An 18812-nucleotide genomic window follows, 5' to 3' on the forward strand; every position below is an offset into this window, starting at 1 on the left:
TAATAATAATAATGTAAACAGTTTAACAATTTATGCTCCAATTTGTAAATTCTGTAATAATGTTAGTAATGTAATGTTTTCCATCTATCAAAACAAAACAGAATGTAGATCTCTCAAGATGCATTTTTCAAAGCTGATTTACTTTTAACTTGATGTGGTGTCTCATTGACAAATTCCACTGTAGGGCAGTCACATTACTATAAAATAAATGTCACATTTTACTATCAAAACAACAGTTCTGAGAGCAGGAAAAGAATGGGGGGCCTGGGTAGCTTAGTGAGTATTGACGCTTACTACCACCCCTGGAGTCGTGAGTTCAAATTCAGGGTGTGCTGAATGACTCCAGCCAGGTCTCCTAAGCAACCAAATTGGCCCAGGTGCTAGGGAGGGTAGAGTCACATGGGGTAACCTCCTCGTGGTCGCGATTAGTGGTTCTCGCTCAAAATGGGGCGGGTGGTAAGTTGTGCGTGGATCACGGAGAGCATGAGCATCCACATGTGGAGTCTCTGCAGTGTCATGCACAACGAACCACATGATAAGATGTGCGGATTGGCGGTCTCAGAAGTGGAGGCAACTGAGACTTGTCCTCCACCACCCGGATTGAGGTGAGTAACCACACCACCATGAGGACCTACTAAGAAGTGGAAATTGGGCATTCCAAATTGGGAGAGAAGGGATAAAATATAAATAAATAAAAAGAATGACACAGTGCAATGATTTTGGCAGCATAGGACCACTGAGCATTACAACTTGTAATGGGATAAGTTGGGCAAGGAGGAGGCAGAAACCAGCTGAACAGTCAACGTAAGTTTTAATAACATAAATGAACTTGAATCAACTTAAACACAAACACACACAGCGGCCGCATATGCCTCTCTCTCTCTCGAACTGGTTTCTCCGGCTCGTCTCTATCCCCCTCCTGGCAGATTAACCTGATTCAGGGCCGGTGTCGAAGTCTGTTCCCCTACGTTTTCCCTTAGGTTAGTGTTCCCCATAGCACCGTTAAACATAATCATAGAGGGAACAGACTTTGACTCTAACCTAAGGTGAAACATAGGGGGAACAGACTTCATCAAAGGGGAAACATAGTGGAACAGACTTCGACACAACACTGGGCGTGTGTCCTCATGGCCCGGCCCGCCCTCCTCCTCGTCACACAACTTTTTGCATTGTATAGAGACTGAGAAGGTCTCTTCAATAAGATGAAATGAATGGGATAACGTCATTCGGAGATGGTTATTGCTCGTCTAATTTTTAATAGAGCTGCAGACACCATTAACAAGTAACAAGTGTTTGCTTTAGATTACATAAGATTTGCAGTGTGATTAATGACAAAAACTTTGAGCATTACACATGACCTCTCATTCTCCAAATCCCTCCAAACACTGTGAGAAGAAAAAAAATTAGATTTTCAATAAAGATTCATCTTGAAGAGTAACTTTTAAGCCAATGTAGTGAAAATTCGTTGTTCCCCTAATGGGGTTTTTCCATATTGTAAAATGTTGTTCATGTGTCTGTTGCTTGCCTTTTAGTCTTTTCAGGGATCTTCAAGGATTAAACCAAAAAATGAAAATTCTGTCGTTATTTATTCACCTTCCATAAAACACAAGCATAGCAATCTTGAATCATTTACTGGTCATTCTTATCCATGCAATTACAATAAATGGGTATTGGAGTTTTCAAGCTTCAAAAAGGATGTTAATCCAATACAAAAGTATATTGAATGTTGTCCATACTACTTGTGAGCTATATTCCATATCATATGAAGCCATATGATAGCTTTGTGTGATGAGCAGAATGAAATATAAGTAATTGTTAACTAAAAATCTTTACATGCACCTTAGCTCTTCATGTTGCTTTAATGAACAAATCAGTAAGTCAGATCTTTTTAAATAATCGGTTGATCTGGTTCACAAAACCGGTCAAATGATTTGTTCACAAATCAGACTGATCTGTTCAATTCCCTTACTAAATGATCCTGTCTCAGTTATTCTCAATTTGAGAGCACACATGAGGGGAAGATTATCAGTGCACATATTTATTGGTCTGTTTCTCACACAAAAATGTTTTTTGTTTGAACTGTTCCATAAAAGTCTCTTTAAAGGCATGCAATGAGCAGTATATTTGTGCAGTGATCCTTGTAAAATATAGTGTAAACCAAATAAATCCCTTTGGAAAGGACTGAACAGCCAATAAATGAGTGATGAGTAATCAGCTCTCACAGAATAGCTGAGAACTGGCTGACTTTATCATTTCTCCTCACAAACTGTCTTGGCTCTCATCCTTGAGCCGTTATAAATAGAGGCAACCAGGGCTGGATTGGTAATCTGGCACACCAGGCATTTTCCCAATGGAAAGATGCACTTTGGGGCCAATCAGGGGTGGACTGGCCATCGTGAGAACCGGTTGGGCCACGATAAGTTGAAATGAGCATTATGCAAAACGGCGCCACAATATGCCGAAGGGGGCAGTGATATGCAGTAAAGGACAGCGACAATGCATGCTTTAAATGCATGGGTGTTTCGCTATACATTCTTACATACTGTACCTCTGGTCTTTAGTGGCCCGGCATGTGCAGTATATCTATCACAAATGGATCAACAAAATGCCAGAAATTGTCAAATTTTCTAAACATTCAAGAAAATTAGAAAGGAATATAATATAATATATTCTGATATATTTGGATTTTTTATTTTTCAAATATCAAAGAGATTATGCAAATAGAGAGCTGGATTCATTACTTCCAAACTGAAATTTCATGAGACCCAACTGGCTGTCAAACACATATCCTACACAAAGCATTTTCTCAGGTACTTTTTGAGTCTAAATAGATTTACAATTACATGTATTGCTTTTATCCAAAGCGACTTACAAATGAGAAGAACAATAGAAGGGATTCATCCCAATGGAGACAGTAGGTGGCAATGTGCTGTAATACATGTTTCAATAATTTGCTTGGAGAAGTACATTACACATTGCAACAAGGTGAGGGACAGTGGAAGAATGGAATGAGAGTACAACAACAATTGTTTTTTGAAAGAGGCTAGAGAAACAGATGCTCGGGTGGAATTCGGCAGGTCATTCCACCAGCGGGTCACAGTCAGGGAAAGTGATTTTGTGTTTCTATGAGATGTCACCACCACAAGGCACCGTTCACCCTCAGAACACAATAGATCCACAACATAATTTCAATAGTACACCCAAATGGCAATAGCCAAATCATACTGTTCATGTGTTACACTTGGTGTTGTTTACTTTCACATTGCTTCTTCATCTAATAGCAATGTCAAATGTAAATAAAGTCAATCATTGAAACATCAGTGTCACCTTTAGCAAGAAATAGTATGTATAATACGTATGTATACACCCATATGGAATACGTCTCGGGTTATGACTATAACCCTTGTTCCCTGAGAAGGGAACGAGACACTGCGTCGTTGAAAACGACTCTTTGGGGAACGCTCCTTAGCGTGCGCCTCTGAATTATGAATGAAACTATTCCAATCTTGATTGGTGTTGCGTCATGACGTAACATGTGACGGCATAACCGGATGCATAAAAGTGACGCCGGTACACATACACATTAGCCTAGCGATGAAGCAAGCCGCTCTCAGGCCTTGAGGGGCGTGGCAGGACGACGCAGTGTCTCGTTCCCTTCTCAGGGAACAAGGGTTATAGTCATAACCCGAGGCGTTCCCTTCGAGGGAACTCGCACTGCGTCGTTGAGCGACTCTTTGAGGAACGAATGCCCACTAGGCCACGCGCCGAAAAAAGGCCTTCCCTAGGGTGAAACTGAACTCAGGCACTCAGCTAGGACGAGAGCACACGTCGCCAGGCGTACTAGGGAGGTGCAGACTGTAAAACCTGATGAAAGTGTGCGGGGTAGCCCAACCGGCTGCCTCACAGATCTCCTGGAGGGTACTCCCGATAAGAGAGCCCTAGAGGGCGCCATGCCTCTAGTTGAATGAGCCCTCACGGCCAAAGGTGAAGGCAAATTACGCACCTTGTAGGCCAAGATAATAGCCTGAACAATCCAATTACTAATGGTTTGTTTCGAGGCAGGAGCCCCTTCTTAGGTGACCCAAAACACACTAACAGTTGGTCCGACCTCCTCCAAGAAGAGGACCTCTCGAGGTAAACACTCAAAGCTCTGACAGGGCAGAGCAAATGGAGCCTCTCTTCTTCTGCCGACACATGAGGTGGAGGATAAAAAGCCTGCAGGACCGTGGACCGTGCCGTGTTAGATGGCACCTTAGGCACATAGCCAGGTCTCGGGTGTAAAATGGCTTTAACTCCGCCAGGGGCAAACTCCAAGCAAGCTGGCGTCACTGCCAGGGCTTGAAGATCACCCACCCTCTTTAGAGAGGTAATAGCTAAGAGAAAAGCCATCTTGAGCGTCAGGTCCTTGGGCTAAGCCGACTGAAGGGGTTCGAAGGGGCCAGGGATAACCCTTCGAGAACCACCGCCAGGTCCCAGGCAGGAACCCTGGACCTGGTTGTCAGTCTCATCCTCCATGTACCACGGAGAAAGCGAATGACCAGCTGGTGCCTCCCCAGAGGCCCATCACTCAGTGGTGCATGGAGCACGAAATGGCAGCCACGTACACCTTAAGTGTGGAAGGGAGAGACCCGCAGAGAAGCGATCTTGAAGAAACTCCAGAACTGAAGCCACCGGGCAGTTAACTGGATCTAATTCATGTTCTCTACACCAAGTGGAGAACACATTCCACTTGAGGCCATATAATCTCCTAGTAGGCGGAGCCCTAGAGCTAAGTATGGTTTCAACCACCCCGCTGATAGACCAGCATTTAGGTACTGAACCCCCTCAAGGGCCAGACCCACAGTTTCCACAGCTCTGGGCGAGGGTGGAAGACTGTGCCCCCGCCTGAGACAACAGATCCCTCCTCAGAGGAATCTGCCATGGCGGAGCTATCAGGAGTGAAATTATGTCTGAGAACCATACTCGGGCCGGCCACATGGGGGCAACCAGAAGTAGATTGATGCCCTCTTGGCGGACCCTTTCCAGGACTCCTGGGAGCAGAGCGATCGGGGGAAATGCGTACAGGCGAAGCCTCGGCCAAGCCTGTACCATGGCGTCCAACCCCAGTGGGGCTGGATGTGAGAGGGAGAACCAAAGTGGACAGTGGGACGTCTCTCGAGACGCGAATAGATCCACTTCTGATGGTCCAAATTTGTCCCATATCAACTTCACCTCTGGATGAAGTCTCCATTCCCCGGGCCTCAGCCCCTGCCTCGACAGGATGTCTGCTCCCTGATTCTGAACCCCCGGAATATACATGCTCTGATAGACAGTATTTTCCCTTGGGACCAAAGAATTATCTGATGCGCCAGTCTGCACAGAGGGCGCGATCTGAGTCCTCCTTGTCGGTTCAGATAAGCTACCACTGATGTATTGTCCGAGCGTACTAGGACATGGTAACCTTTGATGTCTGGAAGGAAGCTCCTCAGAGCCCTGAACACAGCCAACATCTCTAGACAGTTTCTGTGCCAAGAATGATGATGGTCCTGCCACAGACCCCTAGCAAAGCGGCCGTCCATGACAGCGCCCCAGCCAGTGAGGGAGGGCGTCTGTCGAAGCGGTTTTCGGCGACATGGCGCTCCCAACACTGGCCCTAGGGACAGGAACCAAGGTTTCTTCCATATTAGCAGAGAACGAAGGCATCTGCGCGTTACTCTGATTATACTGAAATGGATTCCCCTTGGGGAAAACACCTTGGCTTTCAGCCACCACTGGAGGGGCCTCATGTGTAGAAGGCCCAAAGGTATCAAGTTGGATGCCGCTGCCATGAGGCCCAGCAGTCTTTGAAACTGCTTTACAGTGATGGCCTGGCCTAGTTTTAACCCGGACACCATCGCCAGAGCGGACTCGATACGTGCAGGAGACATGCGTGCCTGCATCTTAACAGAGTCCCACACAACACCCAGAAGCGTTGTGCACTGGGATGGTTGTAACACACTCTTTTGTGTTGAGTCTCAACCCCAAACTTCGAATATGGCCAGGGCGACATCTCGATGCCGAACCGCCATTTCTCGAGACTGGGCCAGAATGAGCCAGTCATCGATAAAATTCAGTATCGCGGATGCCCTGAAGTCTCAGAGGAGCAGGAGCTGCATCCATACATTTGGTGAATGTGCGGGGAGAGAGTGCTAGGCGAGCGGAAGAACCCGATATTGGTAAGCTTCAGCCCCAGCGAACCTCAGGAACCTCCTGTGACATGGAAGGATGGGTACATGAAAATAGGCGTCTTTTAGATCTATCGTGACAAACCAGTCCTCGGATCTGATCTGACTCACGATGACAGGAATGGTAAGCATTTTGAACCTGAACCTCCTCAAAGGCGGTTCAAAACTCTGAGATCTAAAATCGGCCTCAACCCCCATCCTTTTTTTTTTTTTTTGGAACTATAAAGTACCGGCTGTAAAGACCGGACTCCCTGTCTGAATGAGGAACACATTCTATGGCCTCCTTCAGCAGCAGAGATTGCACTTCTTGTTCCATCACCTGAGCCTGCTCGGAACCACTGTAGTCTGCACCACCCCAGAGAATTTGGGGGCGGTGCCCGAACTGCAGTTTGTACCCTGATTTTATTATATGCAGGACCCATGCAGATATGTTGGGAAGATGATTCCATGCCTCTACAAAATCTACTACGGGAACCAGCCTCTCGAGGCTGGTCTCGGTGTTTTTCGAGCACTGTTCTCGACTTCCTGAAGCGAGATACCGGCAGGATTTAGTCGATACAGTCCTTGTGACCACAATTGATGTGTGTTTTTTATTTTTTGAAATTGATGTGGCCCGAAGCGTCAGAGACGGCGGGAACCGACACCGATTTCCTGAGGACTCCGCTGCGAGAGCAACCTCGGTTGCTCTGCAGCGGGGGGGGGGACAGCCCTCCGAGGTTCTACCACCTCGGTAGGACCTCTTTCCTGAAGCTTCAACTAAAGGAACCAGCCTCTCGAGGCTGGTCTCGGGTGTTTTTCGAGCACTGTTCCCGACTTCCTGAAGCGGGAAACCGGCAGGATTTAGTCGATTGACCACAATTGATGCTTGTTGTTTTTTTTTTTTACACGAATGTTAAGCTGTGCGTTAAGCTGGAAATTGATGTGGCCTGAAGCGTCAGAGGCGGCAGGAAACCAACACCGATTGTGTGCGGCCATGTAAGCCCTACTTATTAAAGCAGATGTATCTCTGCAGGGCTTACTAGGCAGCGCCGGGGTTTTAGCCCATATACCGTGCCCCAAAACATCATCTGTAATCAAACACTGGGGCTGGAGATCACGGGACGAATCGCGGTTTACCCCATGATCTCGTTTTAGATATCTTTGTGGAGATCGGGGATAAGCGGCAAACCCGGCGCTGAGTTTGTGATCTGTGCCGCAGGAAGCGCACGTCTAATTGCTTTCAACTTGCGTTCCCTGCTCATTTTGTGGCCAGCTGATATTCAGTCTGGCCACGCACGCGTCACAACCTCAATCAGCTCCTCATAAGCTTGGCCAAAAACTGGCGTGCTTGGCTCACGATTAGATCCGCATCGATGCTGAGCATATCCACTTCCTCGGAAGCAGTGAGCTCAAGCAAGGGGACCTGATCATGGGCAGAAGAAGCCGCGACGCCGGCTTCTGCACCACTCACAGTAGGCTCGGGATCCTCAAGCGAAGAATGAGAACGTGCGCAGCAGTCTCATTCTCATCTGCAAAATCCGCTCGCGAACCCCGCGATTTCAATCGCCGCGCTGCCTCAACAGACGCGGGACCAAAACCGTGGGGAACGCGAGCCTGACCGTGTTCATCGAAGCACGCCAACCGGGGCGCAGCACTCTCATGGGTAGTGCTTCACAACTTTCACAGAGCAGCTCCCTCGAGAGCTGCCTGTGCGTGCTATGCTCCCAAACAGTTCACACATAAAGCGTGCGTGTCCCTACACGTAATGAAGCGAGGGCAGGAGTGCACGCACTTCTTGAACTGTTCGGTGGCCATAATATTTTTAAATCAGACAAACAACACCAAATAAGACAAACAATTTCAACATAGAGCGCTTGCTGAAGAGCGAAAGCTAATGTGTATGTGTACCGGCGTCACTTTTATGCATCCGGTTATGCCGTCACATGTTACGTCATGACGCAACACCAATCAAGATTGGAATAGTTTCATTCATAATTCAGAGGCGCACGCTAAGGAGCGTTCCCCAAAGAGTCGTTTTCAACGACGCAGTGTCGAGTTCCCTCGGAAGGGAACTGGTTATTCACCATGTCACACAGAAAATATCATGAAATAATCATAAAAATATGATTTATGGAAGTGCAAAAAAGCTGTATCATTACATTTCTCTTGTCTTTAATGACCATATATTCTTTTGGTAAAGAAGCAGTTTTTATTTTTTATTTATTTTTTGCACTTTTCACAAGTGAAGGTTTAAGGATTACTAAAGAGGAGGGGGCATAACTCCAAAAACTGAATGAGGTACCATACAGGGGGTGGAATGTGGTCCCGGTTCACCAAAGAACTGAGGCATGCATTAACGTTTAAGCATTGTTTAAGCGTACTCTCATCCTGTCTGGCTCCATTTTGGTATGTAATGTCCAAATTTTTAAGATCCAATCAATTCCCAATGGATAAAATGAAGTAGTACTTTTTCATTGAATATCCTGCTCCACTGTCAATTATGTCACAGAAGTAAAACAGGTGGCAAATGTGGATTAATGTTGAATTTAACTATAATGGTAGGATGCTAGTGACTAAAGTCTTCTTTAGTCACATTGCTCATAGCAACCTTGGAGCTCATGATCGGTCAATCTTGAAAGGTTTATACATTATTGCTGAAAATCCATTTACCTATAGAGTTTGGCATTGAATGGCATTGTTACCCCCTGAGCCCTACTGTTGCACTCTATTTACACCTGAAGAGGGGGAGGCAATAAGGAAAGTGTTGGTATGTGTCTTTCGTAAGACTGAAGGTCATGTTTTTATCCAATGGGGTGACAAATCATGCTCGATGACTTGAAGAAACTCAAATCAATTTGTGTAATCAACAAGTGAGTAGACTTGTGAATGATTTTCTGAAAATACGTATTGAATGGTGCATCCACAAGCTCCACTGAGGCTCTTAAGAGATGCTAGCGCAGCCCACAAGGATGGGTGAAGCTGAGAGGAGATAAGTGGAGACTGATTATTGTTCAAGGCAAAAACACGAAAAGGTCACCATGGCTATTTATACTGAAGGTGTTTATATAACAGATATGTTTAATACAACCTATTCAACTTGCAATTCAGGTACCTGAATCGGCTACCAATAATGCCTAGGCATGACTGCAATGCTCATCTGAATACATGGCCAGATTTAATGGTCTTCTCTATCTTTTGATCATCGTTTACTGCTACATCGTTTACCATCGAATTACTATTACAAATTAGGCTATTATACCTATATAATATAGTTAAATGTAGTGCATTTAGCACCTGGTTAACTGGATTGTAGCTTGTTGTGTGAATAAGATGCAGCCTTTTGTGCTAAAATACCTTGCACAAAAGTGGTGTAACTTTTCAGTGAATTCTACCATCTTTCAACATTTGTCTCTCTCAGAAGAAAGGGAACCAAATGGGATAATTAACCTCCCACACTGGCAGTGGGCGCATTTTAGAGAGGCCAAGGAAAATTATAGTCATCTTGAGCCTAATGTGCCGGAACCAGGACCCCTCTGTCTCTTATCTATGTGCATCCATTCCTCATAGAGGGAATGTGTGCGAATGTGTGTCTCTTTTGTATGATTATGAGAATTGATGTGGACTCTAAATTAGACATTAGCCAAGGTATCCCATGCAGTGTGACAGGTGGAAGCATAGCTGACAGCCCAATGAAACTTCACACAGTTGATTTGCATTGTGCGTGTGTACTGTACATGTCTGATAATATGGTGGGGGTCCTCACATCATTGACTGTAATTAGAGGGCTACAAACACCCAAGGCTCTGTTTGTCTCTGACCACAGAGAAATTTTCACTCAACCATGCAAACAGAAATCAGGGGAAGGATAGACTTTTGAAGTGGGAATGGGTGGGATAGAGGGTTATTTTCCATTTTTTCCATTTTGTAGATTTGTTCTTTAGTCCCTTGGTGTCTGTCGTAAGCTGCAACTGCTTTTTTTCAGATAATAAGAGTATTGTTTGTTTAAGGGCCTTGAGAATCAGAGATTTTGAAGCAGTTATGCTGTAAATGATTAATTTTATTGTATTTTTCTGTCAACTTGGAAAGCCCCTTCCAAAATATACATTTTAGGCGTTGGTTCCCATAACATAAAAACAAAACAAAAAAAAAAAGCTCAGCATTTCATACCACCAGACTGCATCGACTAGTAGTGGTTCTCAGTGGAACATGAATAAATGGGTCACAGGTCTACCTGCTGAAAAAGCATTTTAAACCATCCTAAGCTGGTTTGCTGGTCATCTAGTGTTCCAGTATGGTTAGACCGGTCTGTTAGCTGGTTTTAAGGTTTTGTTTGGCACTCAAACCAGCTAAGACCAGCAAGCCAGTTCAGTTCGGTTTAGGATGTTTGTTTGTTTTTTCAGCAGGGCTGTTCTTAAAGGAACACGGACCAACATGATCGCACATAAATTCTGCATGTTGTTTCTGAAAAATCCAGTACCAGTCCAGGATCTGCCACATTATGCTGACTCATTGACAAGCACCATCTGCCATCAGACATTTTTGCGTCGGTTCAAGCGTCAGCAGAGCGGAACACTCAGGTTTATTACTGTCACAGTCTGTCTCCCTCGTGTTTCCTAGGACTGTTATTTTGAAGTGTTTCCCTCAGACAATATTTCCCATCATGCACTGCCCTCATCACTGCCATCTTTTCCCCATTGTGCTCACCTGTTTTCCATTCCCTCGTTAGCACTTGAGTGTGTATATTCCCTCTAGTTGTGCATTTCTATGTCAGTTCTTGTTTTTGCTGTATGAGTTCACTTTGTGTCACTGTCAAAATCATAATTAAAAGCCTGTAATGCGTTAACGCCTTAATGCATGTGATTAATTTAAAATATATAACGCATAATTTCTTTTCTAAATCGCAATTAAGGCATGTACTGATTTTACATTAGATTCTGACATTTTATACAGTTCCGTGTGAGTTCTGAACACTGGTTAGAGGGCGTAACCTTTGCGATGTGATACGTTTTTCGTGTCTTTTGTAAGTCAGCATTTTCCACTTATGCATCTAAATTCTTACAAGCCTGCTGCACAGCTTGTTCACCCTTGGAGGGTCTGTTGACGCTCCGCTCAAATTTAACATATTTCAACTTTGAACCCATTGCTGCCGAGCTTCTGAAGCACACGCTAATGATTACCAGACAATTCTGAATTATTTGGAATTAATTATATTTCCATCTGCAGTGCTTGCGCTAAAAGCAGCTTTTCATTTGGAGTTCAACATGGCACTTGCTGTCCTGAAACAAGTCATGTGCATTCCATATCCAAAGTGAAAAGACAGCTTGATAATGATAAATATTGTGGAAGATGAGGGTTTAAGAGATTTAATGTGCTTTGCAATAAATAGTAGTTCTATCAATCAGTCAACATGTTACTTGAATTGGTGCTATTTTAGTGAATTTGTCTTTGTTCTGTGGAGTTTGGAAAATGTTAATAAAGCATTATTGTTACATATTGTGTTGTACGATTGTGTTGTTCTTTCCAAAGAAGGAAACAAATGAATTTTGACAGGAAATAAGTATATATAGCGTCATCTTTCAGCAGCTGTACAAAATATGCATTCCTCTTCACTGTTATACTGCCAGTTTAATAGCTCTTTTTTGGGACCCCTCCATGGATATTTTACCTGGAAAACAGAGCTCAAACGTGCCCATACGCCCAACAACACATGCCACTTTGGCCTCTGGGGGCAGTGTTTTGCATTTTGGTAAGTGCAGAGTTTTTTTTGCTAAAGAAAAGTCAACCTAATGTTTCCGATTTCACTGTGAGATCATCTTGCATGGAAAGCAGGGGGGGAAAAAATGCAAAAACAAAAATGGAACTAACCGTATAATCTTGCATAGTTACTGTAGGATAGCAAAATAAATAGACATCAATAAAAGGAAGGACCAAACGCTTCCAGTTTTATTTTTATTTTTTGCAAGACATTTCTGTTTACATTTGTTCCAGAAACAATTTTAGTTTTCTGTTAGGTCACCAATTGATGTCATGTAAAGTCTGGGCCCTAAAGCACCAGTTGTAAATGACTGGAATAAATGACAGGCCATATTTGGATTCAGTTTATAAAGGCTGATATTTTCATCTATAAGCTTGAATAAAGTCAATTCCCCATAATAAGTTGTTTTATGTTTGTTTGTTTGTTTGTTTCAGTTTTGTGGGCTATGATAAACGGTTCTGCAGTTGTCCTCCCCATTTGAAACCAACTATTGTGATAACACTAATGAGATGCTAAATTGCACTTGGCAGCACACCAGCAGCCATACAGACCGACACACTGCTGCCTGCTCCCTCGAACTCCTTCACTGTAAATTAGGCTTATCGGTCTTACAAATATGGATGGCTATTTATAACCTAATTGCCCTAGTTTGAAGGGGACAAAAGAGATGTATCTGACAAAAAATGTCTTTCCAAGTTACCATGTTTAACTTTCCAAGAATTCAAACAGACAATGGCTAAAGAAAAAAAAAGTCTTGTATAAATTAGTTTCTTCATTACATTTGGTGTGTTCATTATGTTTGTACCAAATCATTCACATTCATGGAGACTCTTACATCGAAACAATCTTGCATACACAAACTATTCGACTTGATAAGATGAGTTTATGTTGTGGCGGGTTTGTAGCGCACCACACATTTGAATGTTAATGTCTGGTTCTACCATAGTTCTGTTAAATTTAGTGATATATAAACAATCTACAGTGTACTCATTTCCAAAGGTGTCTCTACATTAGGGACAGGTGGGTCTGTGCATTACCAGATGTGGCAGTTTGTGAAAAAACTGTGGCATAATTATGGATTTATTTGTAAGATATAATATAATTTCCGCATCTTAAACTTGTTTTATGTCCATTACACAAGACAACAGTAGATATTATTTTATTAAATTCTATAATCATTAAGGTCTGTTGCGTTAAAGCCATTTAATGGTTCTCATTTGCTTTGTGGGGGGGCTAGCCTGTCATCCACCATATTAATCGAGGTAGATTTGGAGAACGTTGTGCACGTGTGCAATGAGCGTTCAATGATAGCCTGACTATCATTGATGTTTGCTTTTGCCTCTTACCCAATCAAAAGCTTTGATCATACAGTATGAATGTTAAGCTGACATGTTAGTGTCCGAAAAATGCTACTGTATATAAGTGTAACATTTATTCATTCATTCATGGTCCTCGGAATTTACCGCTTTTGAGCGCAGACCTGCATAGTTGTAAGGTATGGCGGAGGATCAGTGGCCTTAACAGATTCACGAACAAACAAGAACTTACTGTTAAAAACCCCCCTAATTACTGAAATAGCGCCAACCAGCCTCCACAAGCACAATAAATGTATTGACAAAGAGACAATGAACTATTGACAGAGAACCGCATGTGACATCCGCATGCTCACCACGTGCTTATCGTGTGGACAGGAAGGGGGAAACTTTGAACGTAAAAATGTGTGTGTGTGTGTGTTTTTCAGTTAAACACAGAACTGCATATTGCTAATGAAATACGTGTAATCCCTGTATGTTGTGTATTTCTGAGGTATATCAAACTCGTTAGAACTGTTTCGTTGTGTGTTTTTAAACTCTGAGGCCTCATATTTAATAGCCTCAGTGTATATTCCCTTATTAAGTGTACTAAATATACCTTTCTTGGTATCAAATTAAACCTTACGATTTGTCCGAGCTGAATTCGAATATAAGATCTCTGTAGAATGATATTACGCGATGTTTTACTATCTTTTGAGTCATTCAGCCCAAAATCTCTTACCGTCATAAACCCAGCCAGAAACATGCAAATGAGCCGTGATGGAACAAAGGAATCATTCTCCTGCCCAGAGTAAGGGAGACTTTTACGACCTCCAAAGGAATGTTCAGAGAAGTGCTGACCCTCCCTTCATTCTCTTACTGAGAAAGAGAAATGAACCCTGTTAATCCTATATATATATTCTATATATCCATGTGATAAATATTGACATGTATCTAATGTGCCATCTCACATTTTCCCTTAAATGTGCTTGATCTATGTTTTCTTGCAAACTAATGGGTTAATGTTTCAGACTTTGCATACTATGGTTAACCAAAATCATATGTGTGGCATATTTGGTCTCTATAACTTGGTATTTTGAAGATTGAAATGACTGTGTACATGATATGTCGATAACAACAACATATTAGTATTACCAGTATATTTCCTATTTTCTTTCTTGCACATGCAATGGGCAATTTTACAACAAAGAGCAATAAACCAAATTCCCGCCTGGAACCCAAACCCTTCTCATTGGTCGAGCCAATGAGAGGTGGGACATGTGTGCTAAGGGTATAAAATTGCTGCGCCCATTTTCTCTCTTCTTCTTAGCTCTATCTCTCTCTCTTATCTCTTCGCTCTGTTATGCTCCTCCGGCTTCCTGCCTTTCTGGTTCTCTGAGCCTCGTGCTCTCTCACTCTCTCGCTGAATGATGCCAAACTAAAGGCCCCAAGGACTCCCAAGCATGTGCCAGGCTACGGCCTCGACTGCCCATTCACCAAGATCCTCTGACTCTCACTGGTTCTCTCTCATCAAGACAACATCATCAAAGATCAACTGGAGCCTCAACAAATTGCATCAGGACAGTTTAATTCAAATGGGACATGCAAGTATCAAACTTAGTCTCATTATTTGATACATTAAGTATCCTTAACCCCTTTCTGCAGACCTGCATAGTGAATTAAATCGGTAACTTAAGCTAATTTCATTCTCATGTGTTGCTGGTTGGCATAGTTAAAACGCACCACTCATTATTTCAAATTAATTTTATATCACTGCTTTGAGGTGTTGTTGATGCATTAGTTTGTATTAGAATATAATAACTGAAAATATTCAGTCTTTTATTTTCTATTCAATCTCCATTGTTAATACATCATGCCATAATTATGTCTCTGACCTCACTGTAATGTGCTTTACAATTCACAACATGAAGAATGATACCATTAGAGGGTTTCAGGCCCCTTTACTAGGCCTAAGTGTGTGGTTATAAGTTGAGATGAATGCATATTGCTTGTATTACGCATTGCAAGCAAAGAACAGAATCATATCATCTGTTGATGGCATCTCTTTTATGTTTTTGTGACAGGCACGTTCATCTCAGCCTTCACGGTTTTGTGCGGAGCGAGGACGGACCTGCCCGACCGACACATGTGCTGCGTGTTCTGGCTGAACATTGCAGCTGCCTTCATTCAGATCCTCACTGCCATCGTCATGGTGGGCTGGATCATGAGCATATTTTGGGGAATGGACATGGTCATTCTTGCAAGTGAGTATACCTTGTTAATACCAAATGGTTCAAATTCAGTTTCTGGTGGCACATATTTCAGCCCATACAGGGGTTTCTCATTTATTCATTTTATATATATAATATAATAACTTTTGGTTCTTCTTTTGTTTAAATCTCACTATATATACTTTAGGATAAACATTTTAGTCATTACTTAATACATTACTTAAAGCCCACTCCCAGCAAAAATAAAATTGACATATCCCTACCTAGGCTCAGATCAATACGAAGTAGAGGGTGCATATGCATCTGTGTTATCAACTTGTACTTTTCCTCAGTTCACGCTTGTCTCTGAAGAGTTAATCGTAAGATACAGAGCAGTCCAGTCCAAAATTAAGACGTACAAAGAGCATTGTCTTCAATTCTCCAATTTAAACTCTATGACCTTGATTAAGACTCCGAAGTTGATGGTCTTGCTCTCCATCTCACGTAAAACTTCTGTCCATCTCTCAGACACGGCCACCTTGTTCATGTTCCTCTCAGTGATGCGATGAGTGACAATGTTTTTCACTTAAGCCCACTCATCAAAGAGCGCGGTTTTGTCAATCAAACTGAGAACGGTGATTCTAGATTAGAAGTGTTCGAGGCTGCTCTGAATGTCTTTCCACTCTGGGGTATCGCTCAGTAGGCCCCACTCAAGTTTTTCGGTGTTCTCCAATGAGCGGCTCCAATTTTGGAGGTAATCCACCAATGCTAAATAAACGTTTCTCACTGTACGTAACAAATCATCCGCTTGCATGTCATCAGCTTCAACCAGGGCATCCAACTGCTTTTTAATGTCAGAGGGTATGAATGATTCCTCCAGCCTGGCCTGCAAGACTTTTCTCAGGTCATGAATGTGCAAAGCTATAGGTTCACTTGTGTGCACCTTGTCAGATTCAGAACATTTCTTCACCAAAAAATCTCTAACACGTTGTGTGGCACACTTACTTATTGCAGCATCCACATGCTTTTTTATATGAACATGTCGTGTTGTCGTGTGTGGCCTCCATGGGTGATGCTACAAATCTCACACCTCACTTTACTAGGCTCTGTCTGTGACTCCTTTTTTAGAAATGTAAACTCTTTTTGAAGATCTTCATTAAATGTACGTGCACGCTTCCTTGACATTTTTCCAGCAGCAATTTCATCTGTGTGCTCTTTCAAACTTACTCTTTAATCAACTGGATGTCGATTGATAGGGGATTGTGTTTGGATAGTTTAATCCAATCATGTACTTCAAATATCACGGTGTGATTGTATTGGTTTTAACAATAAAAGCCATATCCTTGGCAAACTTTGATTAGAATACTCACGTGACTGCGAAAGCTGCATAGGCCACAGAGAAATTCTAGGAGAGGGGAAATAACCCTAATACGCGCTAAAGTGTTTTGATGTCATAAAAAAGCATTTTGTGAGAACAGGGTGAAAAGTTAGTGTTTATTAACTGATAATCTGCAGTTGAACTCAAGATTTGTGTGAAAGGGAATTAATGCCACAATGTTGTCTTAGTGCCTCTATTGTTCATTTCAATAGGAAACTACCGCAATATGTACCACGAGCCACATAAAAATAATTACAATAATTATTTGGTATAGTAACGTGACCAGGTTGATAATTTGAATGAAAAGTTCCCTTTTGCTTTAAAGGGATAGTTCACCCAAAATGAAAATACTCACGATACCTCATGATATTCCAGGTGTGTATGACTTTCTTTCCTCACCAGAACACATCTGAAGAAAAATAGAAAACTATCTCAGCTCAGTAGGTCCTCAAAATGTAGGTGGATGGCGATCCGACTTTTGAAGCTCAAAAAGAAGGTAGCATAAACGTCATCCATACGACACCAGCGGTTAAATGAATGTCTTCTAAAGCAGTACGATCGGTTTATGTGTGAAAAAGATCAACATTTGGTACTTTTTAACTATAATCCATTGCTTTCTGTAAGTTTCACGAGAGGGTGGAGTTATTACAGTCTCTCGTGTGATGTATTCGCATTACCGGACGTAATCTCACGTTCTTCTCTCGGTTGAGACATCCTGGATAAGATGAAAATGCACTATTGTGAGTAAAGAAACAGATATATACAGATCTAAACCAAAACCAATTAAGCTTCTGTACAGCGTTCCTTCTACTCAGTTGTAAACAGCATGGCTCATCCATGTGTGTCACATGTGTTGCACATTTTCTTATATTTCGTATTTATGTTACATCATAAATTTACTGTACATTGTTTTAAACTTTTGAAAATCCTGAAACATTCATTGTATTTCCAGGTTTAAATGTAAAAAATAATATCCCAGATTTTCAGATCCCACTGTAACTACAATGTACATTTAACATGCCAATTGTTAGTGAAGATAACAGCATTTCAGCAGTCAGCCTGCTGTGGGCCGTTGTCTACTGCATTTATGTTCAGCCTCATGTCTGTCTTGTTCCTTATTATACCATCTCTACCTTCCAGGGCTATAGAAAGTACTAGAATCCTTTAAACAAAGACTATTAGAGTGGTCTGTTGGTAGGGAGTGGATAGAAAGCTCTGCATTAATTGCTCTGTCTAGGTGGGAAAAGCAACGTGCATAACTTTGTCTCTGTATTTCTCCTGTAAAACGTTTGTACTGTTATTGAATGTACTGTAATCACACTAATTTACCAGAAATCCTGTGCGAAAGTCTTTAAACATAGCTTTATTTTCATAGTTGTTTTTTGTCATGTTGATCTACATGTAGCTTTTTACAGATTCATTTCAAAGTTCTAACCTATAATTTATTTATTTTGCTGCTATATGATCTCTTGGATTGACAGTCTCTGAAGGTAAGTGAATCTGATATTTCACTTTGTCCTATCACAGCTCATCTTCTGACCTGTTTCAAATAGAACATCATTAAACATACCAAATTGCATTATAACATGAAATACTACACCAATAAAAAAAAAACAATACTAAATGCAACAAAAACATGGTATAATCCTAAACAGCATTACACTATATTTGATACAGGTCTGTTCTCTTTATTGTTTGGTCACTCATTTCAGCCCATCACCATTATGCATGCCTCAAGCATGGCTTCTACTGTTGTGTGTATTCTGAACCGTCTCGGATAATGTTCCTCCCACCACCTGCCATCTGTCAGTCTCCTCTCAGTCTGTTTGATCCACATTTTGTCTGTTAAATGCCAGTAGAGACATAGTGCTCATTAGAATAGAAGCGCTACACAAGCGCGACTTTATACAGAGACTGCCACGATGCACAGTGCCACCAGTCTTTTCAGTCACTCTCTGAGCCCTTTGACAAGATCTTGTAGTGGCTTTGCCTTTG

General features: G+C 42.2%; 1 protein-coding gene across 1 annotated transcript in view; it reads left to right on the top strand.

The window, feature by feature from the left end:
• The window catches only part of LOC127623943 (protein stum homolog), a 28980-nt gene that overhangs the window by 6839 nt on the left and 3329 nt on the right, over nt 1-18812 (top strand). Inside the window, exons 2-3 of the mRNA XM_052098519.1 lie at nt 15314-15493; nt 18299-18307. Of these exons, the coding sequence (XP_051954479.1) occupies nt 15314-15493; nt 18299-18307 (189 nt within the window). The remainder of the gene's footprint in view (nt 1-15313; nt 15494-18298; nt 18308-18812) is intronic.

The sequence above is a fragment of the Xyrauchen texanus genome, chromosome 30 (genome assembly GCF_025860055.1).
Source record: "Xyrauchen texanus isolate HMW12.3.18 chromosome 30, RBS_HiC_50CHRs, whole genome shotgun sequence".
Classification (NCBI taxonomy): domain Eukaryota; kingdom Metazoa; phylum Chordata; class Actinopteri; order Cypriniformes; family Catostomidae; genus Xyrauchen; species Xyrauchen texanus.